Raw genomic sequence first — 27,865 nt, forward strand, 5'->3', positions numbered from 1 at the left:
AACCTATGCCTGTCTATCAAGAAGCAAAATTACAGTTAACTTCCAAGATTAAACACCCAGGCTTACAACAATTAATTAGGCATTAATTTATATGCTAGATTCATGAGCCCACATGCCTAGTAAACATTAACAGGATAGTGGGTGCATCTTGGCAATTAGTCATAGAATCACAGAAGCACATCTGCTGAGCAGAACCACTTCTGCTGAGGATCCAATGTCCACACCAATGCTGCATCAAGCACGTACTTTGATCTAGCCCTAGTCTGACCCATATACTCAACCCCTCCTTAGAAGCTGGAAAGGTTAGAAATTAAAGTATCCAGCCAGTGCCCTCCCACCCTTTTTCATTTATACCCAGTCTTATTACCCAGAATATCTATTAACTGGGGAGAAAGATAGAACCAGTACCAGCAAACGAATATCCTCGTAAGTGCAGTGGCACAGCATGTTGTCCTATGTGGTGAAGCTCACTTTCCTTTCTTGACCTACTACTCTGCCTCCACTGCTGAAAGCTCTTGTGCTTAGCATGTAGTTTATGTATCAGTTTCCAGAGACCACATTTGGGACACCAGATGAGGACATCAAGATTAAAGGAAGTGAGACAAAGATTTGGGAAGAAAGGTTGGGACTTGTTCCTGTGGTCAGTCTTGTTCTTTATCTGAGCTTCCAGAAAACACCTAACTTGAGCCATAAACTAGGACTACCTGCTGAGCTTTTGAATAGCAGTTACTCTTTTTTCACACTGACAATTTCCAAATACTTTACAGGGTAATCTTTCTGATTCTTTTGGCATGGTTTTTAGACAAAGACATTGCCGGATATGTCCATTAATCTTCAGTGCCCTACATACAGGTCACTAGAGCAAAAATGACTAAAAAGTGGTACTGGTAGATACCCTCTAATTTCAAAGAACAATAAACATTTGTTTCTCCACATTTTTTCCTCTTTCAAATGCTATATAGTAAAATTAATTTTATATGCACCCAAGATTCAGCTACAAAAACAACAGGTACATTTTCCTGAAAGAGCTCTGACAGCAACAGAGATTTAGACCACCATTATTTAAATAATAATAATAATAATAATAATAATAATAAAATGGAAAAGCTGTTCACAATCTCTCTCTTAATATAAGCAACAAGAGAGATGGATCAGCCTAAACACACCAGGAGATTGCTTCTTTTCATTGTACAGACCTCGTGCTGTTCAGTTTAAAGCGAGCTTGTGTTTCAATAAAAAAGACTGTTTTTTTACACATTTATGCTGCCTCAATCTTTTTCTTCTTTTTAATTGTCATCGCTTGAAACTCATACATGCAAATATATCTTTTCTGAGGAGTATGTCTGTACTACAGTCTGTGCCTTTTTTAATGAAAGGCTGTTATTATTTACAAATACCTTCAAGAAACCAACAGGTGATTATTTCATCTACTTTTGACTTTCAAGTGTGTAAATTTGTTCATATTTTCATAAACTTAATCACAGATCTTTCAGAGGATAATGAAATTTAAAGGCAAAATGTCTTAGATACATACGGAGTCAAACCAGTAAAAGGAAACAATACTGAATATAAATAACAGATTAAATTCAGATTAAGCTCTTATTGCTAAAGTTAAGTTTTGAAGTTCACAGTAAACATTCAGTTAATTTCAAAAGGGCAAACAGTTGACACCCTGATACCAAATAAAAATTCTCAGAGCCATTTTCATGAAAAAACAACCTACAATATGAAAAGTAGCAGATGTTCACATAAAAAGAAGAAAAAAATCTACAGTTTGCTTTTTTGTTTACAACATATAGCACTTCAAAAATTATTCAACCTGTATTACATCTTCTCTGATAGCTTTTTCTTAATAAAGCTTTATAAATTAGCTTGTCTTGAAGATCAATATTTCATTATCAAACATTAAGTACAAAATTTTCAGTTTCATGACATTTCAAAAATACAAAAAATCTAGAACTTATGTAAAAAGTTACAAACAGAAAAAAAAATACATTTTTTCAAATCAAAACACAAATTTGAAGACAAGATTTTCCCAAATATGTGGATTACACTAATAGCTATTTGAATAGCTACTGCACTGTGAATAGGGTTACATAAAATCAATTCTGTAGCTGAAGTAGTGTCTAGCATACTAAAGGTGTCATAGAAGATGTATCAATAATTTGCAAAATTAGCTTCTTTAGAAGAGTGAAATGCTCATCGCTGACCATATTTTTAAATTCATGAACTCCAAACTTTATGAACACCAGATTTCATTAAATCCCCTTGCTGCATCTAAAAACTATTGCTTATGGAGAACAACAGAGGTGTACTTCCCATCTTCCTGGATACAGCAGTGAGTCTGGAATTAAAGGCACAAACAATTGCATGTATCTGCCATCACCCTGCAAACTGTGCATCAAATTATAAGAATACAATTAACTTTCAAATAGCATTCAGGCTGAGTTGTTAACTTGCCTCACTCCACCTCAGATTTTGAGAGGAAAAGATGAAGAAAGAAAGGACTATTTAGCAACATCCAGTTCCACCTGCAACGTATGTTTGGACTTGATGATCTTGAAGGCCTTTTCCAAAATAGATGATTCTATGATTCTATATACTAAGTACTAGAACTTCAAATTAATTTGAGAGATATTTATAGTGACATTTTCATGTCAAAGCATACAAGCACTTTATTGTTGTTTTTGACTAGGTTTTAGAGAGATCTGCAGGCTGTATATAATCAGTAAAAACAACATTTTCCACATAAATTGTTACAAAGAGCAAAAGTATTTATGATACTTTATGAGGTAATGTTATTTTCATGTGACAACTTATTCGTGCATAGCTGTAACACGCAGACAAGAGATGAGTGCAGAATGAGAGCTTCAGGGACTTATCTGACTATTTTATCGATGTAATGAGACAAATTAACCTTTGAATAAATTGCTTGAGCTGCATTAATTTCTCAAAATAAAATGAACAGCCAAAATGCATGAGGAGTTATCTGCTATAGATAACATTTTATTATTATTTTATTGTTGTTTTTTTTTGAAGGAATTATTTATTTTTATAATCTATGGCATGTTGATTAATAACATTAGCATATATAAACATTTTCTAACACTTTCACAAACTTTGACACTTGGGATTTCTATATAACCATTCAAAGTGGGCATGGAAACAACACCTACTCTCAGCACTTCATTGCTGACATTTCACTTTTTCTTTTCAAGGAAAAGGAGTTTAAAGAATAAATTATACAGTACACAGTACTTCAGCCCTTCATTACCAAGAGTACCTTACTTAGAGTGCAAGGCAGAGGATGTGCTCAACTGCAGCAGAAGATTGTGAGCTCAGAATTACAATTACTAGATCCAGAGAAAAGTTATCCAACTTGTACTCTCCTCCCTAAAATTATGCTTCTCAAAATAATATTATCATGGCCCCATTTGATCAATGAGATTTATAAAATTTAACCACTTGCTTACAAAGCTTAATTATGATTTATTTTTACTAACTCAAATTTTCTTGTAAAACTATATATTTTTACTACTCATAGCTTGAAAATAGCCTCAATGTTTGTATCGGTATGTATTTCTACATATAGAAATAACTATTACATCTGTTTGAAGATAAATGCATATTTCATCCCTGCTGATACTGGTGATATGAGCCATTAGTACATAGAAGAGAAATTTTGAAACCTATGAACTTTCTTAAATAGTATATAAACGAGCAAATATCAGTCTTGATTAGAATCCAGCACAGCAAAAACTGAAAAATAATACAGTTCTGAGTAAAAACAAAACATTGCTCTTGATTAAACACAGAGTGAACGGGAAGATAAATGCAAGCATAGCAGATATGTTAAAAGAGACAGATCATTTTTAATAATCTGAGATTTATTAGTAAAACACCATCAGTTAAAATAAATGTTTATGTACAGTATAATTTGAAATCTTAACATCTAAAATGAATTTAGTTTATTGTTTAGGTTTTAGGCACACATTTTCATCCAAACTGTGACTGTGACTTTACAATAGTATCTGCTGATTTTGAACACCTTAAATATCAATATGTTGCCATGTTGAAAAAAACAGACAAGACAAAGGGGGAACTTCACAGGATCTCAGCAAGGCATTTAGCATATGCAAAGATTAATTAAGCACTTAGTCACATACTACAGTTTCCAGTGTAACATCGCATATATTACTCAAATATCTGAATAGAAACCAAAATTAACATTTGTTTCTTCTTATGCAGCTGCTATTGTGATAATATGGCATCTGAATAAAGCAGCAGATTCCTGTTTTAGGCATTTCTATTATACTTAATAATTTGAGAAATACCTAGGCAGTGTGTATTGTGACCAAAAATTAAAGTCTTTTTCATTTTAAGGTCATTGTTCTCATGTCCCGGAGGAATATTTTTTTTCTTGAATGCAGGTTTTCCGAAGCAGGATGGCTTCTTCCCAGCTCTGTCTACAGAAAAAAAAACTAAATCCAAGCCAAACAGTATAAAAGCCTGAGGCTTTAGGTTTTCCACAGCTCTCAGTGTGGTTGAACACATAAGAACAAGAAAAGACCAGGGAACTGCAGTGTCTTGCTGAGTAGTTTTCCATCAAGTATATAAACCTTTCTTAAAAGAGATAAAATAGTCCTATTTTTTGTTGCATCTCTAACATTTCAGAATATTGATATCTAAGCACATGAATTTTCATAAAACGTGTGTATAGTTACATCTCCTTGACGCAATCCTCTCATTGATTTCTACATGTAAATTGTTTAAGTGTGCAGTTGTCAAAACTTTGGGTTTATCTTCATTTTTGTTTAAAACCTTCCTTTGCAATAGAAATTTTCTGATAAGAATACTTATACAGAGCACCCTAGATTTATAACAATAAAAGTATTAGGATTCTGATGTATTTGAAAGTCATTTTGTACTTTTGAGTAGGGATTGACACACAATTCTCATTCCAGTCGTCCTTGCTTAGCATCTCCTATTGCTCCCCATACATCAAAGACAAACTCATCTGGAAATGCAAAGTCTCCAAGAGTTTCATCCAATGCCACTGCAAATTCATCTGGATTTTTCTTATCTCTTCCAGCTTCCACCATTGTTGCAGCTAAAAACAAACAAACAAACATACATTGAAATTATCACGGAAGTGACAACTAACATTCAGCCAAGATAATTTTCAAATGTCTATTTTCAAAACCCAGCAAAGATAAGGTGATTTAAAGCTTATCTTCCAAATTTAGGATTGCATAGGATTTATGTACTTAAATCCCCCTGCAGCAGCTACATTCTGTCCTGGTAAATGGGAGAGCTTCCTTGGAGTACATTCTTCCATTTGCTTGGGGGGGGGGGCATTTAATTTTTAGTTCAACCAACCTTCATTCTTATCTTGCTAAATTAATTTCAACCTTCTTTACTGAATGCACATGAAGCATGAGTGTATTACCATACAGTGTATTACCAACTTCTGTGAGTCTGATATTAGCTTACTGATCAAAAGGCATACCTGAATGTTACGTGTTTTTTTTTTCTTTTCCTGGTTCAAATGTTTGTTGTTTTGCTTTGTTTTTGTTTGTTTATTTTTGTTTTTCCATGGTTCAAATTCTACAAAAGCATGGGAAAAGCCTTGCTGCTCTATCTCTGCTCTACAGCCTCTGTTCATATTCACAAGAAAAGATAGTATTGTACAACAGATGAAACCCTCAAAGTCTGCTTCATTTTTTTATCTTATACACCTGCCTTAAACTGCAAGATGTTCTCCATCTTTTATTATACATCAAGTTACCACCACTTTCTTCATGAGCATATCAAATACTAATGCCACACTTGAAAGATTTGATAGCTTCTAGCCTTTTCTTAGAGGAATGTCTGAGTGAAAAACATGTATTACAGTGCCTGAGAAAGGAAAATCCTGAAGCCACAGAAGGCCATCTTCATTAGGATAATCTAGTGTACTCTGTATTGCATACACTGTGTGGTATTGAAATGGCAAAATCTCACAAATAAATGCAAAAGAAACTTTCCCAGCTCTGAAGTATTATTAAGTGTATTTAACATTATTTTGTTAACCTGAAACTCAGCTCAAGTTTACTGACAGTTACAAACCTCTGGCAAATAGTGTTTGCTATTCTGCAAACTTGTAAAATGCCATGTGCAAACCTGAGCCATATTCCACATTGTAAATGTCAGCAACAGCAATTCTGAAGAAATTTGGAGTTTCAGCTTTAGCTACATTCAGACATGAGACTACAAACAGAACCTGCATGCCAAACTACACAAAGCAGCCCAGAGAAAATTCACGTAAATTTTAACAAACTGGTGTGCAATTGAAGTATAACCCAGCATCCTGGGCACCACTTGAGATTCTCAAGGACTCTCAGGACGTGTTTTCCTGCCAGAAGTAACCTATTCCTGCTGTGTCAATTCTTTCTGCATCCCCCATGAAGTTCCTGTTACACTGACTCACAGCAGTCTAGATGGGAAATGGGCCATAGTCATAGGACTCAACCTGATAACTGAAAGACATATATTTGTCCTATCAATGCCACTCTCTGTCTCTTGATCCAATGGCATAAGAAGGTACTTACAGGGGAGGCAACCCTGGAGGAAATGAGGTGAAAGGCTTAATTTAAACTTCACAGACTTCCTGATATGAACCAGGATACAAAGTTACTCCATACAGACACTGGAAGAAGGTTGGAGGGAGAATAGCTCTGCAAGGTGAAAGACAATGTAGATATGAGAGAAAACATGTCGAGATACAGTTCCTCAAGATCTTAAAAAGAGAAAGGAATGAGGATCAAAGGAGTGAGGATCTAGACCACTGTTACAGTAGAACCAGTGGTAGCAAGGATTTCAGCCAGTTTTGAGATAAATTGATGAAGATACATGAAAAAGATACATGACAGTCTAAGAGCAGTGATAAAACACAACAACACATCATTGTATTACAGTCCAACTGCTCTAGTTGAATTATAGAATCATTATGGTTGGAACTTCAGAATTGCACAGGAATCCTTAACTCAGAATGTTGCCTCAAACATGAATGTCTTCAAACATTGAGCTTCCCAAATTATGAAATGGAGCCTTAAAAATAGTTTTAGAGATTTAACAAACTTGAAAACAAAATCTACCAAACTTAGACAAGACAGATTTTAACCCTGACAAGGAATCAGAATTCCATCACCATTTGAGAGCAGCAGCTTCAAATAAAATTGAACTGTAATCAGCACTTCCAGAGCATGCTCCATGTACTATATTTATTAATGCACATCGCCCTTTCCAGATTCACCTGATGTGATGAAATCTGCTTCTGCAGGAGTGCCAGATCTTCACTCCTCGTGTGAACCTTTTCAATAGCTTGGTGCTGACCTCTAGTGTCAGAAGAGTTATATTACAAACAGAAATGCAAGCTGCAACCAATCCTTCCTGATACTGGCACACAAGTTTTACCACTGATGTATACCAAGGTGCAAAGCTGAACCCTGTCTCACTAGTTTCATACATACAGAAACACTAAAGCAGGCTAGTCTCCTGCTAGTCTCACACAGTGTACATATTCTTATTTCCCCGGGCAGTTAGCACAGACACATACAGGCATGGGGTAGCATCCCCTCGGAGGCACAGCTTGAAATTACTGTGTAGAATATGCATGTTTACACAGTGACATTTTCAATGCATAATTCCCAAGGCAAATCAAAAAGTACTGATTGCCAAAGCATTTAGCAGATACTTTCCAGCCTGAAGAAAACTTTACTGGTTCTCAGAGGGTGATAGCTCCATGCCAAATCGCCTCCACTGCCCTCCCTCTCCCCCCCCCCCGCTTCTTGTAACAGCTGCACAATAAGTGATTACAGGAATTTTATTCTAATACAGAGAATATTTTTCCACACGATCCAGATAGCCCCATTGTTTTCAGATATTTGTTTTAAAATACCAGCAATGCTCATACCTGAGAAAACTTTGCATAGAATGTGAATTTCAGTAAACTCAAAAGTGACAAAAGGAATTAAGTCTTCTCAACTTTAACCAAGGAAGTCAATATCAGGCTTCCCAGAATACGAACAGAGAAATATGTTGGCATTTTAGACCTAATCCCTTGAAAATAACTTCAAAGATCATTGTTCACAAAATCCTCGTTGTCAGTTTTTGACAAATGCATGGGCACGAGCCCTGAGAGCTGTGATCTGCCTGCCATTGCTGCTGCTTGCTGTGGTTTAACCAGGCTGGCAGCTCAGCACCGCACAGCCTTTGGCTTGCCCCCCCCTCCCAGTGGGATGGGGGAGAGAACTGGCAAAAAGGTAACTCGTGGCCTGAGATAAAGGCAGTTTAACGGGACAGAAAAGGAAGGGAAAATAATGAAGATGATAAAAGAATATACAAACAAGTAATCCACAATGCAATTGCTCACCACCCGCCAACCAATGCCCAGCCTGTCCCTGGGCAGCAGCTGCCCCCCGGCCAGCCCCCCAGTTGTGTTGTTCAGCAGGATGCCCTGTTTAATGGGACATCCCTCTGGTCAGCCTGGGCCAGCTGTCCTTGCTGGCAGGGCAGCACAAGCAGCAGAAAAGTCCTTGGCTCTGTGTGAGCACTGCTCTGCAACAACTAAAACATCAGTGCGTTATCAGCATTACTCTCATCTTATATCCAAAACAGCACCACTCCAGCTACTGGGAAGAAAATTAACTCTATCCCAGCCAAAACCAGGACACTGATAACCACCTTACATAGGGGTTTTGCTACCTATATCCTATGCTGTAACTTTCAAATATATATATATATATATATAATATATATATAAGTTCAGTGTTTCAAGTGAATCAACCTGAAAATTACAAAATGAAAACTGAAGAAACTACAAACAAATGTAATCCTTTGGAGAAGGAAGGTTGGCAACAGGAAGAACAGAAAACAATGGATTCAGGGAGCATATCACTTTAGTTAAATCATTTCAAAATAAAAATATCTATCCAATATTGCTGGGATCCAAGAAAAGAAACTTGGGTGAGGAAAATTTAAACCTGTCAGGACGTTTTGACTAGATGAAAAGTTGGAAAAATAAAATCAGGAGTGGAAAAGATTTGAAAACATTAAACAAAAGAGCAAAAAGAAAATAATCATACAAAAGCATAAAAATAGATCAAAATATCAGTAGATATCAGAAGATGCTGAAAGAAGAGAGGAAAAAAATCCAAAGTTGGACAGGAAACCCTTTTGCCATAGTTTATCCATTGGTAGCATTCTGGGGTTGAAAGCCATAGATCCAAGCTTATTCCCACCCCATGATCTTTGATATCAAATACAGCCTATAAATTCAAGCATCATTGATTTAAAAAAGAAATGCCACCAGCATTCTTCACTAACACTGCTTCCTGAATCCCTCCAATTAATCAACTGTTCACTTTCCTCTACCAGAAAACACTTACAAGATGTAAAATAATCTACTGCAGCCCTCAACGGTGCATTTCTTTTTTAAAGAAAGCTGAAGTCTTGGCTCAATTTCTAATGTGTCCATGTAAAGTAAGTGGCAATGAGCCATGTGTCCTTTCCAGAGCCAAGTGTCTCTTCCACAGATTAAGTTCCTTTTTCAGTAAAATAAAGAGTTAAAAAGGTAGAAATGCATTAAAAGGGCAGATACATACATCTCAACAGCATTTAGATCCCTGAAAATAAAAAAACTGTGCCCTATAAAAAGAAAGTATATGCATTTCCATTAGATGATTTCTGAGCATTTTCCTCCAACTCGGGGATCTGTGTGTGGATTTAGTCAGCCATTCTTGAAACTGTCGAGATACTTAACAATGCAAAAATTAAGGGCTTTATCTCATCTTTAATTCTGTCTGTAATTTTACATTATTTTTCTTTCCTTTCTTTCTAATTTCTGGCTCAAAATTGGGGCACTGTTTCAGAATTCAATCACACTATCGAAGTGTCATTTTAATGGAGATGAAAGAGCAATATTAACTGACAACCAGAGCTTCTGACAAACAGAACTGCATGGGAGTGAGCAATGATTGAGATCTTAATCACTTGTCGGCTGTCGCATTGTGATGACTTGCATTTTCAACTAATCTGGCTTGAGTAATGAGCGAAATTTCTAGCTGAGTGGTGATTGGCATTCTCTGAATGAATCCCTTCCTCATATTTCATTTTCATGGGTGACTGATCACATCCCTTATATAAAAAACTGACATATGTTAATTGAACAAATTTGTGACAGGTGATTAGCTCTCCTTTCCTAAAGAGTCCTAGAGATGTTTAATTATTTAAAAGTGATAAAACTTTTTTCTTCTTTTTTTCCCATCACCATCGGCCCTTGATTAAGATTTGAACTTTAGGAAATAGCATGAAAGGTGTAAACTACAGTTATGTGAGCCCTGTAGTCTTTGATTCGTGACAATTTATTTGTTTAACTGCCTTCTTCGGAGAAAGAGAAGGAAGAGGTGAAAGGCAAACCAACAACCCAGTTGGGAAGCAGAGAGTGGCTTAGAGAATAAAGACTTCTTCATTCTTTGAGCAGTCTTTAAAGGCATTCTTTGAAATTTTCCAAGCTACTCACTGAAAGATGCAAGGATATCAGATCTTTTAAAATAGATATATATATAAATGTCATGGAATTCATAGAAAAACTCTACCAGGTACTTGGCAATCAGCTGAGCCAAGCTTTTTCTAGAGCTGAGCTCCTCAGTACTGTACAAGAGACATCCTGTTATGGTACTGTCAGCCAAAATATATATATATATATATATATAAAAACAGTAGAACCAACAGTAGAACCAACAGGAACTCAATTCTCTGTTCACAGCAGAGCCCAGCACACCTTGAAATGCCTAAAAGCCAACCTAGGATCTCAGGATCCTGGGCTACAGGAACCAAAACCAGGACCTCTGAAGCTGCTTGTTCCTGTAAGGCCAGGAGTCTAGGGATCTTGGAAATAACCAGCAAGGACCTTCAGAAGACAGCAGAATACTGGGTCAAGCTGGGCCTTGCAATAGTTGCAGGACAAAAACAGCTCCTGGAGGGGTGGCTGCAACCAGACTTGAGAGTTTTGAAGCCTGAGCCAGAGACTGATGGCAAAAAAACTAAACCTAAGCAGTGGGTCAGCACCACCCAGGGTTCCTGACAGCATATTACATGCCAGAGGCATCACATATTAGAGTTGTTGGGAACAGAATTTTGAGAACTTAGTTTTCTGAGAATGGGGAGATTATCATCTGCAAAAGCAGCATTATGAAAACTGGGGCAGCTCCACTGTCTTCCATGCCAGGAAGCCCATTTTTACCTTTAGGTTGGGAGACAAATAATACTTACCTACAGTTTTTCCTGTGAGGAAAATAGTAGAAGCTGCCAATCAGATGCTTGCCAGTAGGAGCAGCAAGCAAAGGTCTTTGGGCTATTCAGATAATTTTCTATTGTTCTCATTCCTCTCTGCTAACTGCTGCCTGTCCAACCCCCCTTGCTTTGCCCTTAGCTACATGCCAGACCTATTATCTCTTCTGCTTTGCCTCTGCCACTTCTCTCTCAAGGCTCTTTTTTCAGTATCACTTTCCATTTAGTTCATCCTTTCCTAATTCTTGGCTGATTTTTAAATATTTCTATGACAATAAATAACTTCATCCTTTGTCTCAGCATTAACAGTTCCATAATACTGTATGAGGACTACACCCAGCCACAGCTCCCACTGTGGCAATTTTTATTCAGCTAGACTGAAAAACATGAGCAACTTCTTCCCTTACAAACAGAAGTTCATATTTCGTTATTGTGAGATTAACAGGCAACGGCTGCAGAGACAAGTTTGGTACAGTTTTGAGGAACTTATGATACTAAATAGTTGAAATAGTTTCTCTTAGTTTGAATAGTTTCTCTTTACTAAAGTTAGTAAATATAATAGATAATTTGCCATGTTTCTTCAGAATACAGGCTTTAAATAATTTGATACATTATGCAGTTACTGTATCAGTTCATTGCTAATTACCCTTTCTCTGAAAAAAGGTCTCAGATTCTAAATGTAGTGATCTCTTTAATGAGTCTAAGACAAGAGGCAAAAGAGAGGGGGGAGAAAAGGCAAATAGACATGCTTGTCCTTGACAGTCCTCAAATGCCACACATAAGCTTCACCAGAAAGAACAGTGATTACAGATAATGGCAAATAACTAACTAAATAAATTATGCAATGGAGTATAGCTAATGTGTAGGAAGACTAGAAGATTTATTAATTACATCATAAGGCTTTTAGCAAGAGATTCTTCCTTTTTATCAGAGAGATACATTTGGAGAAATACAGGCAAGTTTGAGGGACTACATCCTGGACAGGTTTTGCTTTGCATACATTCAGAGACTAAAACAACCTATAAATTTTATACTATATAAAATGAGAAATGATTGCATCATGTAGTAATGTATCTGTTAAAACTCACCTAATTCTATATCTCTTATCCCCATGTATGTTTCAAGAAGCTCATCCACTTTTTTTATTGCTTTTTCTTCAACTTCAGATGGCTTTGTTGAAATAAAGGGAGAGAAAGTGTATTATTATTATCTGTGCAGACTTTAAAATAATTAACAACTGGATACTGATTATCTTCACTCTTATAAGTGCCTAGACTTACAAAACCTAGAAGTTAAACACTTTATTCTTCTCTCTTCCCCTCTTCTCACAAACTCAAATATTCCTACAAACTTCAAACCACATAGCTCTCACATTCACCAAACTAAACACAGGCCTTCCAACTCCTGACAGTACAGATCTTTACCAAATCCTCATTAGCTTTAGAGGAATCCAAAATAAATAACTTTTCTTCTTCCAGACCCTAATCATGGCTTTACACACATTCAAGTCAATATAAGTTATTAGCCTCTCCTAACAACCATGCTTATATTAGCCCAGTATACTTTGCAGCGTCAGATATAGAACCACCTCTTCAATTGTTGCTCTTATTTTCCCCTTCTCTCTTTCCAACACTCCTTTGTCTAATCCATCTTAACTTCACCCATGTAATATATGGGATCACCTAGATGGAGTATAGACTCTCCATTTCCAGATTCTTCAGCCCCATTCTATCTTTCCTAGTCTTCAAATTTGTGTAAACATTTCTCCTTGGAGAAAGCAGCCTTTGTCATAAGTCCCACAAGCTTTGCAACACCCAGAGTTTTCCTTCCTGCTGTACCTTATAAACCTCGATGACAAATAAATCAGGTGCTAGAAGATTAAACTATTGAAAGGCCTTGAAATAACCTTACCATTTCCTCCACAGTGGCAGGGCCTTTAGTTCTCAGCCGAAGTGTTTCTCTCCCTCTGGAGATTTTAGCCTCTGTCAGAGTTCCACCTGTGGACCTCGGTTCTATCTCTTCTAGACAGAAAGGAAAAAAAGAAAAAAGAATGCCAAACAAAATTAAGTATGTGGTATGTCAGAATATAATGCATCTACTTCAGATGTTACATTAACTTCAGTTTTAATTCTAATCAATATATAAGATGTATTTAACATTTTAATTATAAATTAACGGCATTCTAGCTTTGCTGACAATTTGTCTTCAAATTTTGATATCCACTTGACTGCACTGAAGCTAGGACTTCTACAGACCAATATATCCATTGAAGCCTATTGCACATCATATCTGCACTTCATATAATTTTACCTCACTCTATAATAAAATACAAATACTTAATATTAGATCATGTCTGAAGTCATAAGCCAAATACAGACTTACCCTGCTCCTTACAGCCAGACTATATTGCAGCATTGTCATTGCAACATTTCCATCCTTCACTGAAGATAGGATACAAACAGGATTGCAAAATGTGTCACAATGAGCCACACTGAGGCATGTCTGTTTGCTTCATGCTAAACTGTTTGATTACTATCAGTCACATACGTGAAACATGTCCAAAAGTAGGTCTGTAGTAGTTTTTCCACTGGTTTCAACAAGGTCAGGATTTCATAGCTAATAAATCTCTAAAGATAATATCTGGATTTACCGGTAGCTTTCTTTATCTGAATTCAGCTTTCCTTGTTTATTCCTGGGCAAGGGCACCCCAGTCAGAAAATGGAGTTTGAAATCATTTAAGATTTGGCTCATCTCAGCCTTCCTGTTATAAGAAATATTTTTACATTCAGGATTGGAAAGGATTTATTGATACAGGAGTTACATAGCTAATCTGGAAAGTACTAAAAAGACTTGGAGAACTTTTTAGCATGCTAGTTTCTCCACAAGGCTATTCCTTTTCTCAAAGGGAGGCCTTAAGCTGTATTCACTTTCCCAAGTAGGTTTTATCTCATTGTTCTCGCATTGGTGGCCAAAATACAGATTATTCTGCTAAGTAAGTCTTGCAACATGAATTTTAATTATTTTTATTTTAACATATGTACTGCACAGTCTATTAAATACAAGACTTAAGATCAACACCTTTTCTTAACACTTTCATGGCTTCAAGGACAGTTTAAAACCTCTTTTAAATTTTCATCATTTCTGTTAGATTTATTTCAAAAAGCCATTCCTGATGCAACATGCATCTTTTTCAAGCTCTGTCACCACGAGCACCTTAAAACTCATTATATGACATGACCTTTATTTGTAATACCTTACACCAAAGCCAAGACAGAAACTATTTTTCATAATCATACAATTTAAATTTATACAGTGTTATCCTGCCTTTGCTTTGTTTCTGTTGATTTTTCACCAATTCATAGAGGGCTAGCTTATGACTGGTAAGGACAAATTTTATTCAGAGAAGTCTAATTCTGTACTTTAAATCTTGCCTAGAGCAGCTGTGACAGCATGCATGCACATGGTAGGAAGATACCCAACCAGTAAATTATCCTTATTCCACATTCCACCAATGGAAAGAAAAATAAAAGCTAGTAATTTGACACAGAGACTTGTCTCTCATTCCTATACCCATACAAACTTTAAGAAACCAGATTGTGTGGCAACTAGAAGGAATCCTACACCTACGTGTCCAGAAGGATCTGAATCTTGTTTGTCATCTCCTTGGGGGCTATTCTCAGCATGCTACAGCATAAAACCTATATATACATTTGTGCCTAAAGCTCAGCTGCACCTAAAGCAAGGGCCAGAATATTCTTAACCTGTCTCACACTGGATACTGTGACTCCTAAGCTCCTTTCTGTAGAGTAAAAAATAACATGCAGCTTTCAAAATTCTGTTCAAAAAGCTCAGATTGCCTATTAATTCAATGTCTTGTAAAAGGTATAGCCTTGGAATTAGCAGGTTTCCTTTTCTATGTCATCAGCAGACTAAAAGGTATCTTAATCGCCTTACTAAAGTACTCACTATTAAATAATGGTTGAAGTTATTAACCATTATTTACCCTGGTCTTTACAAATAGACTATGCAACAGGTTTAGCCCTGAATACCAGTATGAAAAAGATAACATTATATTGCTAATTCCAACCCTATATGTATGTACATTATGCTAAAGTAGTATTACAATATATATTTACTTAACGTTAGTATCAACTTATATCCAAAGGTATTAGAGATTAATACATAACTCTTGTTTTGTGCAGAAGCACCAAAAGTCTTCAAATTTCTCTCATTTTCAATTTCTGCTGTTATTCTGACACCAAGTGTCAAGACTGGTGTATGACAGCAGTTGTAAACTGCTAAAAGGGAAAAAAAATTAAAAACCTACAACTTTGCCGCTGTGATGAAGGTGATTATTTTGAACTTCCTGCTAGTGCACATTAAGTCATACATACTTAAAATGTAGCAGTATTTTTAACTTTCTTATTATAGGAAAATACTGTGTGGATCATGGAGAAAAACATTAAAAATTGGGAGAATAAAAATTAAAACTTAGTCTCTGTTTTGACTCCCTAAGCTAAACACAAAGAGTTTTATTTATATTGCACTGATAAAATTAATTTACATAAGGACTAGCTGTAGTTATACATCTCTCCTATATAATATCATTTTCACAAAGCTTGCAGGTGGCAGGTAGAGATAGAGCTTGTCATAGTGCTTTCCTTCAGTTCTAAGTACACCACCTGTATACAAAAGTATATACGTATATAAAATACATACCTATAAATATGTAAATCTAATATACAGATGAACAGGAATTGTATGTAAGTGATGTAGAGGAAAAAGACGAGGAGGTTTGAGGATCAGCGAAGTGATCCATGCTTTAAAACTGTGCCTGTGAAACAATTCCTGTACTTGTTTTGCACCACCATGTGGAGGCAAAGGAATCAAACAACTGAGAGTCAGGGCTGAGTCAGACCACACCAGGATGACTGCTGGAGAAAGCAAGATGGAAGAAAATCCATTCCTAAATTTCCCACTTCAAAGGCACAAAAAAAAAAAAAAAAAAAAAAAAAAAAAAAAAAAAAACGAAGGGGGGGAGATTTGTAGCACTTACATGTAGTTGACACCTGTCTGCAACCTGAAAACAAATTTACAATGCAACACGATGCTGGATTCAATGAACAAGGTGAACAGTCAACCCACACTCACCAAATGCTTTCCTGGGCTCTATCAACTGCAGCTTAAACACCTGACCTTTCTCCAGATCTTTTAGCATTTTGGCAACTTCATAATGCCGACAATCTGACACATCTCTTCCATTTATAGACTCTATGTGATCACCCACGCAGATCATTTTGATTTGGTCCATAAGGCTACCTTCTTTGATTCGCTATCATTAAAAATAAAAAATAAAAATAAATTAGTAACATTTCTTCAAATAGTAAAGAGATGACACTGAGTTTCAAGAATGTCAGTTAACATTAATAGCATTGAGCTTGTTATGCTAGCAGTGTGTTTTGTCTGTATAACATCAGCAACAGGAAAACAAATACAACCAAACTTCAGAATTTAAGGCTTCTGAATAAGCTAATATTTTATACCTAAATGTGCTGGTAATGTGATTGTTTGTTTTTTTTTTTTTTTTACTTTGATTTAAAAGCCTGACAAGCATGGGTGCAGCAGTTTTCTCTTTTCAGTATAGTCCAGGAACATATAAAGAAAAATAAAAAAAGTGTGATGTACTAAAAACATGATGTTAACGATGCAAATGATTAAAAAGGATAGTCTCAATAAGGCTTGACTATAGTGAAAAAAATTCTACCATTTTCCTCACTGAGCTATACAGTTGCATATTAATATATTTCTCCTGAAATAACAATAAAGGATAAGAAATGCTTCCAAATGCCATCTCAAGGAATATAAATAGCCTAAAGGTCATAAAATGTAAGAGAACCGAGCATTTATAGTTTTTGTGAAGTGGTATTTAAAGAGAAGAACAAAACAATCATTAAAAATCTTTATGATTTATCAAGTCAATTAAAGGACACTTCAGATTTCAGTGATTCTGCTTATTGCTTTTAAATGTAGTCATATTTATCATGCTTAAGTCATGAAAGCCATTATCCTATTTAATAGAATAGATATGACATAGTAGAATGTAGAATATATTTTGTTGAGATACAAATTTCATTCCAAAATCTTCCTGAATAATGTACTTTTTAATAAAGGCTGTTTTTTTCAGGCTGAGTTTACAGTGAGATAAGGAAGATAAACATATTACCACCTACTACTGTAACACCTAGCCTAGCTGCATAACAAACTTAAAAACCTGGTTCTAGCTTATGTGCGCATGTCTGAGCCCACATATGAGAGAGTCAGTGGGAAGTGTGATAGTGTGCACCATCCTGTAAGATACTGCAAAAATTTTTAGCTTAAGGCAGAGTTTAACTCTTTCCAGTGCTTTTTGTTAATGTAGTTTAACCTAGATTAAAAAACAAAAAGCAGCGTTACGGTGAATGAAGAGGGGGGTATCATACACAAACAAGAAACGAGGTCTCAAATGCTTTTTTGTTACCAGATGCCAGGATTCAAAATCACGCCCAACACACTTCCATTCCTGCTTAGTCTAAGTGTTGAATTAATTTCCATTACCTCTTTTTCTTCACTTTGATCCTAATACCAACACTGTTCAAGTAATATTGCCTATGTTATACACATAACGCTCAAACATTTTTTGCTATATGACTTAGCATTACAAGTTAACTGACCAGAGACCATCAAGCTACATTGTTGCAGTAATTACAATGCAATTAGTATGCCTGTATCAAGTGCTTTACAGACCATTTAGAAGCTAGTATCTATATTTTCTATGCAGTGCTTGAAATTATTTGTGCAAACCCATTTTATAGTGTCTCCTTACACACCGTGGTGTAACAGCACAGTCATAAGCACCTACAAAATTGCTCCAAGTTCTACTGTTATTCTTTGAGTGGCTAATTTGATTCCATTATACGTCTTTTCATCCAGCTATGTACCCAGAAAACAAATTTGTGAGAGTAGCACAACACCAGGTTTTGTTATTAATAAGGCATAACAACATCAGATTTCATAGCAAAAGAATCTGCAGTTCAGAGCATCAGGTTTAAAATCTGGCTGGGTTATATACCAAGCCTGGAGACTGCTGTGTTACACAAAGCACAACAAAATTACTGCAGCCCATACTAGTGTCAACCCACAATTAGGTAAATTTAGTATTAATCAATAATTAATAATGGAACACGCTAACAAATTTGCAAAGAAAGGAAATCTGTAAGCAAGTAATTCTATCAAACTGTTTGACTAGAGACAGTTTCTGCTTGGTGGTTTAGCTGGAGGACCAAATGTAAAAAATATGTAGCCTTTACTTTTGCATACTTATTTTCTACTCTGTTTAAAATGAGCCTTTAGCTAAATACACCACAAAAACAAAGTAAGCTCCAAGAAAATCTTTTAAACTGATGAACCCATGAAGACTGCACCATGTTCATTATACCTATTACTGGACCAGTGCAATGACAATGACATATTTATTCACACAATTTTTTAATACTGGAAATTTCAGCTTGCTGGTTTGGTGAGTGTTTTCCAGTCTGCTCAAATTATGCAGTAATCTATGTGATGGCTGTTTCTCTCGCCCCCTATTACCAAACAAGCATAGAGAGAGTCATGCTCTGGACCGTGCTGCACATGTGAACTTTAATCACTGAAGTGCTGTTTTCAATGCCTTCTTTTAAAATGCCACATAAGCAGCAGCATGACTGAATGTTATGGGCTGCGCTGATGCTACCGCTAGAGATTCAGAGTTCTGTATCTACGAGCATAAAAATGAGGCTACAATTTTGCCAGACTACTTGCTGAAATCTCCACTGCATTTCAATTTTGTCAAGTGCAATCTCTATTGCATTTTTCAATAACAAAGACAAGCAAACCTATCTCTAGACCATGTCCTGTTTTATATCCACGGTAGCTAAGGAATGAACAGCGTATACAACCTCTACATACAAGAAGCTCTGTTTGTGACAGTAATAATAACATTAATTGGGACAACAGTCATCTAAGGTAATTTCCAATGCCTCACTAATAACCAAGTTAGTTGGAGTAGATTAAAGCAAAGCATCTAAAAAAGGGTAGAAATTGAATATGACTGTCTGGAGGTCATATAGAAGATGATGAGGAGAGCAATTATGATTAGTATGTTGAATGTGTTGCTGCTTATATATGCTGTGCAAATTAATTGGTGATGAATTGTGTCAGTCCAAACCCTTACCACCTTTTAATTCATCCTACCTATCAATATTGGAAATGCCACTATTGGAAAGTTGAAAATGCACTATACTTGCACCTAGTCTCATAGACCATGAAGGCTTCTGCACTGTGAGCAGTCATAAATACAGAAAGAACATGTTCTCATTATCATGAGTGACAGATGTTCTACAAGCAACTATTCACTGACATCAGAAAAATCAATAAAAAAAAGGAGGGGGCAGATACAAGCAGTATTTAACACCTAGCATCTCAGGATAGGTCAGAAAATATAATGGTCACATTATAAAGCTGATATACATTACAGAAGCAACAAACAAATGACCTAATTTTGAAATGACATGCAGTACAGAAATAGCTGAGCTAATTTCAAAAGATGAATCTAAATAAAAGCAATTTTTTTTTTTTGGTACTTGCCATATGCTAAAAGATTTGATAGTTTCAAAGCAATTATTAACCCATTAGAGTTACAGAAACATCTATAAAAAGAAGCTTTTAATTGGTAAATAAATTTACCTTTATAAATGCACAGCCAGCTCCATTGTCTGTAACGGTAAGTCCAAGCATATCATCAGATTTAAGAACTTCGACTTCTTTTCGTTTTCCTTTTATGTGGGCAAATATGAAATCTTCAAGGCCAATCTGAGCACCTAACAGCTTGTCCATATCAACTTTATGAGTGTTCAAAGTGCAAAACATGATCTGTGCAGGAAGGAAACAAACACATTACCTTAATGTTTAACAGTTTATTAGGCTTGGTGAGTTTGACAGGCTGATAGAAAGATAAAAATAGAGCATAATTCTGGCCTCTTTGACAGATCCATAACTGACGTTATAACAACTCTCCTTCTCCAGCTGCCCCAGGAGAGGTGATAGTCTCCATCCCACACACATGACAAGAGGCATCAGTAGCTCAGACAGCAGATAAGAGCTGGCAGGGAGCAAAGGAAAGGGATAAATCTCACAACCTGTCACACAGCACCAACCTTAATACAAGCAGCTTGAGCTTAAGCAGAACAGCTTGTTCCAGAGGCCTGAGTGAGCAACCCCAAGAACCACCACCATGTTGTTTATTGTCATTCATCCACCTCAAACAAGGGGCACTGCTTGAGGTCAGACAGCACTTCTGCCCACCACAGAAATGGGCCAGTCCAGGCAGGCTCTGAGTTTTCTAATACAGCCTGTACTCAATGGGCAAATAGCCTAGCCAAAAAAGAAGAAAAAAATCCACAGTTCCTCCTCACAGTTAGGGTAACTTCACCTGCCGGCTCCTCTCCAAGCTGAGGCTGGACAGGAGCAATGGCTGAGGGAGGCCCACACAGCGTCCTCCTGGACAGCACCAGAGCATGGGGCTGCAGCCAAGAGAAAGTCATGCCCCAGGAGAAACTTGGAGAATGCCTAAAATCGATTTCTCTGATGCAAGCTGTTCCCTCAAGACCATCTTTCAAGTGCAATGGAAAGCAAGGGAGGAGGAGGAGGCTTGTCACCCCATGTGGCCCTCTGTCATAGGTAGAGGAGCCACAGCTGCAAGCCACTAGCCAAAGGCCATCATCTTGTTACATCTGTACTGCTGCCTGCAGGATGCACAGGGCTCTGGCAGGACAAGAGAGAACAACAGATGCAGGCAGAGGTTAGAGAAGTATCTACTGGACACAATTTTCCATTAGAGCACACCTTGGACCCCCTTGCAGCCTGTCAGGTCCAAATTTGGAAGCAGAAAAAGAGGTGCCAGGGCCACACATGAAAGGAAGTACACACGGGGAAGCCAGCCTAGCATCCAAAAAAACTCCAATGAAAGCTACTATGCTGTCCAGGTCTATTCCAGGCCAGGTAAGGGTGAAATACTTTTCTAATGCATTTCACAGAGAGCTTTCACTTTCTTAAGTTTTACAGATCTTGGACTCTATATAAATACTTGTGTGTTTCTTTGTTTGCTTTTGGTTAAAAAAAGTTTAGTAGTGAGATGATGGTTTTGGATCGGTGGGGTCTTTAGTTATTTTTGTTTTTTAATAAAACTACTTAAAAGTCTAATTGCTTATCTGATAATCCATTGAACCACACCAGCCTAATGCTTTAATAATGACAGCCACAACAGCACGCACTTAACAGACATCTTTTTTTTTATTCTCGGATAATGCTAATGTTTTCCAGTTAACCAATACTCAAACAATAGTATCACTTAAAGAAATTCAGCTGGTTTTAAGAATAAAATTAGATTTTATTTTATAAATAATAATCATATTTAATCATCAACATTCTTTTAAACAAAGATGGTTCAATTCAAACAGATTATATAAAATGCATATATATGTTCAACTTTCTCTCAAGCTACATAAGCCAGCCAGTTTACAACCACAACTCAGTTCTTGTTCTTACAATGAACAGCAAGCACTATGGCTTTACATTTTAAGTATTAATACCCTTCATCTGACCTTGTCAAATACACAATCATCTAGTAACCACTGTCACACCTTTGAATAGATCAACTGGCAACAGAGCAGAAATGTGATATTTAGAAACTCGATCCACAGTTTCTCTTTTTAGACATTCATCTGGATGGCATTCCCCCTACAGCCTATAAGTCTCCAGAATTCTCTATGAGTCAGTTCTATACTAACCACAAGGCTGAGAGAGCATCAAGCAGTCAAAAATAAAACTTAAATCATTCTTTATCCTCTTCAGTGAACAACTGCTTTTTCTCAGAACAGATAACTTCAAAGAGTAATGTACTAAAGATGTATCCACCCACGATAATATACAGTTACACCATCAGTTACAGCACAAGTTTATTTGTACATGACTAAGGACTGCCAATGGAAAAAATTGTATTTTTTTCATAAGTGTTATATAAGCTTAATATAGGTACCTAATAACAGCTTATATACTTAAATAATTAAACAACAGCTATTATAATACACCTTGCCATTCACTCAAATCTTTGTATAGTTTTAAATAGTAATTTTCTTACCCAGAAAAGAAACAAGGAAAATTAAATGTGTAATTTTCATTGTAAAGTCTTCTCTCTCACCCTCACCCTTCAAATGCATTTGATCTTCAACTCAGCATACCAGTGCTGTGACATTTCGTGTCAGCTTTAGCAAGGTATTATAAATCATAACTGTTACATCAGTCATGAAGTATTTAGGATACCTCCTTCACAGAGTTATCTTGCACAGCAGACAGAACAAGGAAATTCCATTTGCCTGGCAAAGGCTGAGGGCTTGTGTATAACCTTATAAAATAGATCCATCCGGTAAGATTACTAACAAATTATTCCTTATATCCCAATTTGCAATAGTAAGAGACATTGGTCAAGAAAAACATGGTTACACTGCATTACATAAAGTAAGAAATGGTATTAACTAAGAAAGAGGGTACAATATGTGTTATATGAAGTCTATAGGCAGTACCATACTGCATATCCTATATATTCATGACATTCTCAGCTTCCATTAAGCCTAAACCATAAGAGCTCAAAAATAAGTTGACTGACTGATAACATGCTCAGAAGCTATTAAAAGCACTTTTCAAATCAGTAGATCTCATAACTTTATAAAGGGCATCATAATCACTTTAAGAAGCTCAGAAATGGGATTTCTACTTTTGAGCAAAATATAACACCCACTGACACAATTCCCTCTATATGTAGGTGTCATCTATATCAAGAAACCACCAACACGTTTTCTAGCTACCTTGCTCACTTCATCCTCCTTGGGAAAAATGTAGGAACCTTGGCTAGTTGCAGTGATAGGAAGAGTAACCAAGTCCTTTTAGATCCAGTGTGCTACTCTAATAGGCAACTTTACCTTCCCAGACACATTCAAAGTATAGTAAAGTAAGCATTCAGTGTTTTGTTGCCCCCCCCCTTTTTTTTTTTTTTTTTTTTTTACTTCCAGAACGCAAAAGAATTAGCGTAAGTTCTTCCATACAGCTAAAAGGTATCTGAAATGCAGATCATTAACACAGCAAGCATCACACGTAATGGAGTATCAAATTTAAGCACCACTTCAGGGAACAGCAAGCAAACAATTGTTGCCATAGGGTTGGGAGGAGGTGGTTTGTCCATTTAAAGTCTTCAATCCACAGGAGAGATTGTGAGCAATTTGTTTCAACAGATAAGCAGGTACTCCAAATATTTTACTGATGAGGATTTCACAAGATGACCCTTTTCTCTAACCTTTTAAAACATGCTTTGGATTTTTTATTTTCTTGTAAAACGGTTACATATTGATAAACCTAAGCTTCAACATGGTGACTTATTTTCCAGTATTTTTATAAAAGTTGAAATTGAACGTGTTTAAATCAAACACTTCTGTGAAAAGTTTAATGTGGCACAGCCTCACAGTACACTTAACTGTTTAGCATCAGGAGGCAAGCCCCGCTGAACAGCCAGGGCACAGGCTCAGCAGCTGAACACTTCTCACTGGAAGAAAGAGGGAGCTGCATTTCTGCTCCTGGTGCTACTAGGAAGGCTTTCCTGTTCCTCTGTTCCCCTTATGAAGCAAAAGGCCTTCCACCCTGAAAGAAATCCTAGCCTTCATGGGCTCTTGATAGACACACCCGCTAAGCACTCAGTTCACCTCACCATACTTCACCTTACAAAGCAAACAGAATAATCAAAAGTGCAAGTTATGAATACACAAACTGGAAGCTCATATGCCTAGTTACTTGCCATTCCCTTCCCAACTGACCAAGAAATAGCCCTGCTACATTTAGATTTTAATATTCACATTTCTAATACCTGATTAGCTACTTAGAATAATATAATAATAATAAACAGGAGCACACCACCATCAAATGCTTTAACAGATCCACATTGTCCTTTGGCCAGTACTCATTTATTTATCATACAGGCTGCACTTCTCCTCCCTGTGGGAAGAACACTGCATTTGGACCAGGAAATTAAAAAAAATAAGGGGGGGGGCGGAGAGGGGGATATGGTAAAACCCAGAGGGATGGGCAGAAATGCATGCTGAAATGTTCAAAAGGGCTGAGATGCTATTCACCTCAGAAGATAGATGAAGAATAAAATATATAGACAAGAAGAAATGAGTACAGGGAAAGCCTCAGAAAGCCATTGTTGTGGATTCGCTCCTTTGATGTTTGCTAAGTGTCTGTGAAGGAGTCTCCCCCTCTGAAGGTACGCTTCTGTTATTCCAACCCCATCCTACCCTACTTATGATAAAGGTCTGCCAAGTTTTTGTCACTCTGCACTGATTCTTCAGTGTCTGTCCAACAAATACCATGTTTTACACAAGCTTCTCTGTGTCACTGTTAGCAGTCAATCACAGTCTGGAAAGGATTCTCCAGCAGAAGCTAAGCTCAGCTGGTCCTGCGGGATGTGACACGAAGAGCAAATGAGGTGCTGTAACCATGCTGAGTCAAAAGAAGTGACAGATTACAAGTATAGCTCATCCTCTACTGTACTGAAACACTTAAGCAGGAACTTATCCAAGAATCCATACCCTTGCCTACGTCGCAGTAAACTCACATGTCACATTAAATGTATTTATTTTTGCATCGGTTTGCCAACCGCTCTCTCCATGGAGCTCTTCCCCTCACACCCCTTCCCCCAGCTATTTTCCACCTCGGTCACTGCAGAGCAGAGATCTCTGTGATAGTACCTGTTTCCAGAGGCATTCAGGTATCACTGCCCACAGGCTTCAGGAGAGCTAGGTTACAGAAACTTTCCTAGACAGGCAACACCTACAGGTGGCATTTGAGTACCTCAGTGTCTTTCTTTCAGTTTGCAGAGGTTCAGGCATTATTCTTTACACCTAACTGTACAAAAGCAGCTTTAATTAGTAGACAATACTATCCACATTCTCTAGTCTCCTCATATTTCCAGCAAGCTCAACTGTTGTCAGCAAATTCATGCTTTGTGGCATCCCTTGCTATTCACTCATCTATTTTCTTCTGTCAGAGTTTTGTCACAAGACTCAGATCCAGATTCCTCAGTTTAACCACCTTTACATCAGAAAGTCATTTTGATCACTATTTTCATTTTGTACAATATAATTTCTTGAAGCCTACTGAATTTCTTGAGTACAAAAAAATTAAGCTCAGTGCCTCCAGCACTAATTCCCCATCGTTTCCAGCTACAAACTATATTTAAAAAAATAAAACCCAAACAGGAATGGGACAGTAGAGAGAGAAAGAGAAGAAAGTTTTTCTAATTTAGGCATGAGACTGGCAGTGCCTTCATGTCCATGAAATGCATGGTGCTTTCTCTAAAAAGAAAAAGAAGAAAAACAAACAAACAAACAAACAAAAACTGCTTTACTGTCAGATTCCCCATCCAGCAGGAGAAATGGGACGTGCACCATTCATCCCAAACTGAATTTCCTGAGGAACATTACTCTTTCAAGAAAATTAAAACAGAACATAATCTGAGACTCATGAGAACTTGAGAGCTGAAGGTATAACTGGAGGCTGAATAGAGAACAAAATGGGAACAGTAGCTCACAGAAATAAAACAGAAAACCAGTCAGAAAGCAGCAGGGAAGATGTTGCTTAATTACTTAATGCATCAGTGACTGGTTAAACTGTATTCACCGTTACCGACGCTTTTGTAATTCACCATTAGAAATGCCACTAGCTCAGGTGGCAGCAGTGGCCTTTACAGAATAAAGTGTGTCGTAGTGGTCTGGCACTTCATAAGAGCCAGCTACAAATCAAAAAACAAGTCAAAGTGCTGCTTGCAGACCTAATGAAATGTTAGCACTTTCTTTCATTTTGCCACTCAGAGGTTAAGGTTCACAGAACCACGTAGGAAGAACTTGATATGGCCACTGCCTTTCAACTAAGGGAAAACAATGCATTTACAAATGAATCATAATCCAAACAAATGCTTAAAGCTCAGCTCAGACAAACAAAAAATAAAAGATCAAAAAGACAGAAGAGTAAAAAAAAAAAAAAAGGGAGGGAGGGGGGGAGAAAAAATTAATAAAATAATCATTTTCTGGGTTTAAATAACCTCGATTAAAAGGATGCCTTTTATATCTAACTGTCTGGCATAGCCTCCTCCATCACCCCGCTCAGGGGGGACTCGACGAAGGGGCCAGACTTAACGCCCGGGCACCCATTTTCCCTCCTGGCTCCGTCGCTTCGCTCCGAAGCCGGCGAGCACCCCCGCGGCCAGAACCAACCCGACAGCCGAACGCCGGGCGCAGCGCCGAGCGAAGCACCAGGGCGCCGAAGGCGGTGAGGGGGCGGCCCCGCGCCGGCGCCCCCGGGCCGTACCTCTGCGGGGGCGATGCCGAAGGCCTCGGCCACCTTGGCGTAGAGCTCGCGGGCGCTGCCGAAGCCCTCCACGCGGCCCGTGGGGCTGCCGTGCGCCAGCTGCGCGTGGAACTGCAGCCGCGACGCGCTCCCCGCCCCGGCCGGGGCTGCCGCCGGTGGGGGGGCCGCAGCCTCGCTGTCCACCAGCTTGGAGGTGTCCTTGGCCTTGCCCTTCTTCTTGTTTCCCAGCCCCAGGGGCATCTTCCCCGCCTGCCGCACGCTCCTGCCGCCGGCTCCCCGCGACGGACTCTGCCCCCGGCGCCGCCCCGGCCGGGCCCGGCCATGTCGCCGCCAGGTGAGGCCCGGTGCCCGCGGCCGCCCCGCCCCGCCCCCGCCTCTCCGGCAGCGCCAGGGCACTGAAGGGCTGGGAGGGGGGAGCGGCTGGGGCAGGGGGCGAGCACAAGGATCTCCCCTCCCCACGTAAGCAGCGAGAAGCGAGTGAAAGGCTGGGGGAGGACAGCAGCAGCCCCAGCCTGCTGCGGCCCCTGTTCCCGTAGATTAACGACGCTTCCTAGGCCCAGTATTGATCGTGAAGGGTTCTTTAATGGAAGGCAAGGGTACTGTTAAGTAGCGATACTGGGGAGTTTGCCAAAGCTAGGTATGGTTCAGCCTCTGGCTTGTGCAAAAACATCACTTCTGTTTTGGTAAGGGTAGTTCCTTTGTGAATATTAAAAATGGTGTGGTTTAATCACAGGTGTGTGTGTGTGTGTGTGCGTGCGTGTAAGAAGTTATACCATATGCACTTTCATATAGTTTGTATGAAGTTCACCATCTTCCCACAGACCAGGTTCAGGGATTTCTACTGAGAATAAAAGTGTTAAATATTGATCAGAATAGATTTATAATGAGGACAAAAAAAGTATATAAGGACTTCTGCCAACTCTTGACATTTTACCATAATTGTACTTAGCATACAATCAATAAAACAATAGCCATGTAAGCAAAGTTTAAAAGACTATTGTGCTGTACAACAGCTGTGAAGTACTAAGATTTAATTAACACTTATACT

General features: G+C 37.9%; 1 protein-coding gene and 1 long non-coding RNA gene across 3 annotated transcripts; one reads left to right on the plus strand and one right to left on the minus strand.

Annotated features, from left to right (window-relative positions):
* Positions 1-3,866: 3,866 nt before the first annotated feature.
* GIPC2 (GIPC PDZ domain containing family member 2) lies at positions 3,867-27,210 on the minus strand. Of its 2 annotated transcripts, none has more exons than XM_035333403.1 (6): positions 26,818-27,210; positions 20,092-20,277; positions 16,483-16,663; positions 13,243-13,349; positions 12,420-12,501; positions 3,867-5,110 (listed from the first exon to the last, which is right to left on the minus strand). In XM_035333403.1, exons 1-6 carry the CDS (start codon positions 27,055-27,057, stop codon positions 4,956-4,958), a joined length of 951 nt encoding a protein of 316 aa, XP_035189294.1. In that variant the 5' UTR covers positions 27,058-27,210; the 3' UTR covers positions 3,867-4,955. The 2 variants fall into 2 exon arrangements, with proteins under 2 accessions (XP_035189294.1, XP_035189293.1); XM_035333402.1 differs by having other exon boundaries at positions 13,243-13,352.
* On the plus strand, positions 10,731-26,140 carry LOC118170833. The gene is made up of 3 exons (XR_004752892.1): positions 10,731-10,760; positions 12,398-12,401; positions 25,944-26,140. It is a non-coding gene; the product is annotated as an uncharacterized LOC118170833 (long non-coding RNA).
* Positions 27,211-27,865: the final 655 nt, after the last annotated feature.

The sequence above is a fragment of the Oxyura jamaicensis genome, chromosome 8, assembly GCF_011077185.1.
Source record: "Oxyura jamaicensis isolate SHBP4307 breed ruddy duck chromosome 8, BPBGC_Ojam_1.0, whole genome shotgun sequence".
Taxonomy (NCBI): domain Eukaryota; kingdom Metazoa; phylum Chordata; class Aves; order Anseriformes; family Anatidae; genus Oxyura; species Oxyura jamaicensis.

Coding starts and splice junctions, on each gene's coding strand:
- GIPC2 (XM_035333402.1), bottom strand. CDS start 27,057: ATGCCCCTGGGGCTGGGAAACAAGAAGAAGGGCAAGGCCAAGGACACC. Junction 13,353..16,482: donor AGAGCCCAGGAAAGCATTTG/GTGAGTGTGGGT, acceptor CTTTCTGTCTAG/AAGAGATAGAACCGAGGTCC. Junction 12,502..13,242: donor CTGCCACTGTGGAGGAAATG/GTAAGGTTATTT, acceptor ATTTCAACAAAG/CCATCTGAAGTTGAAGAAAA.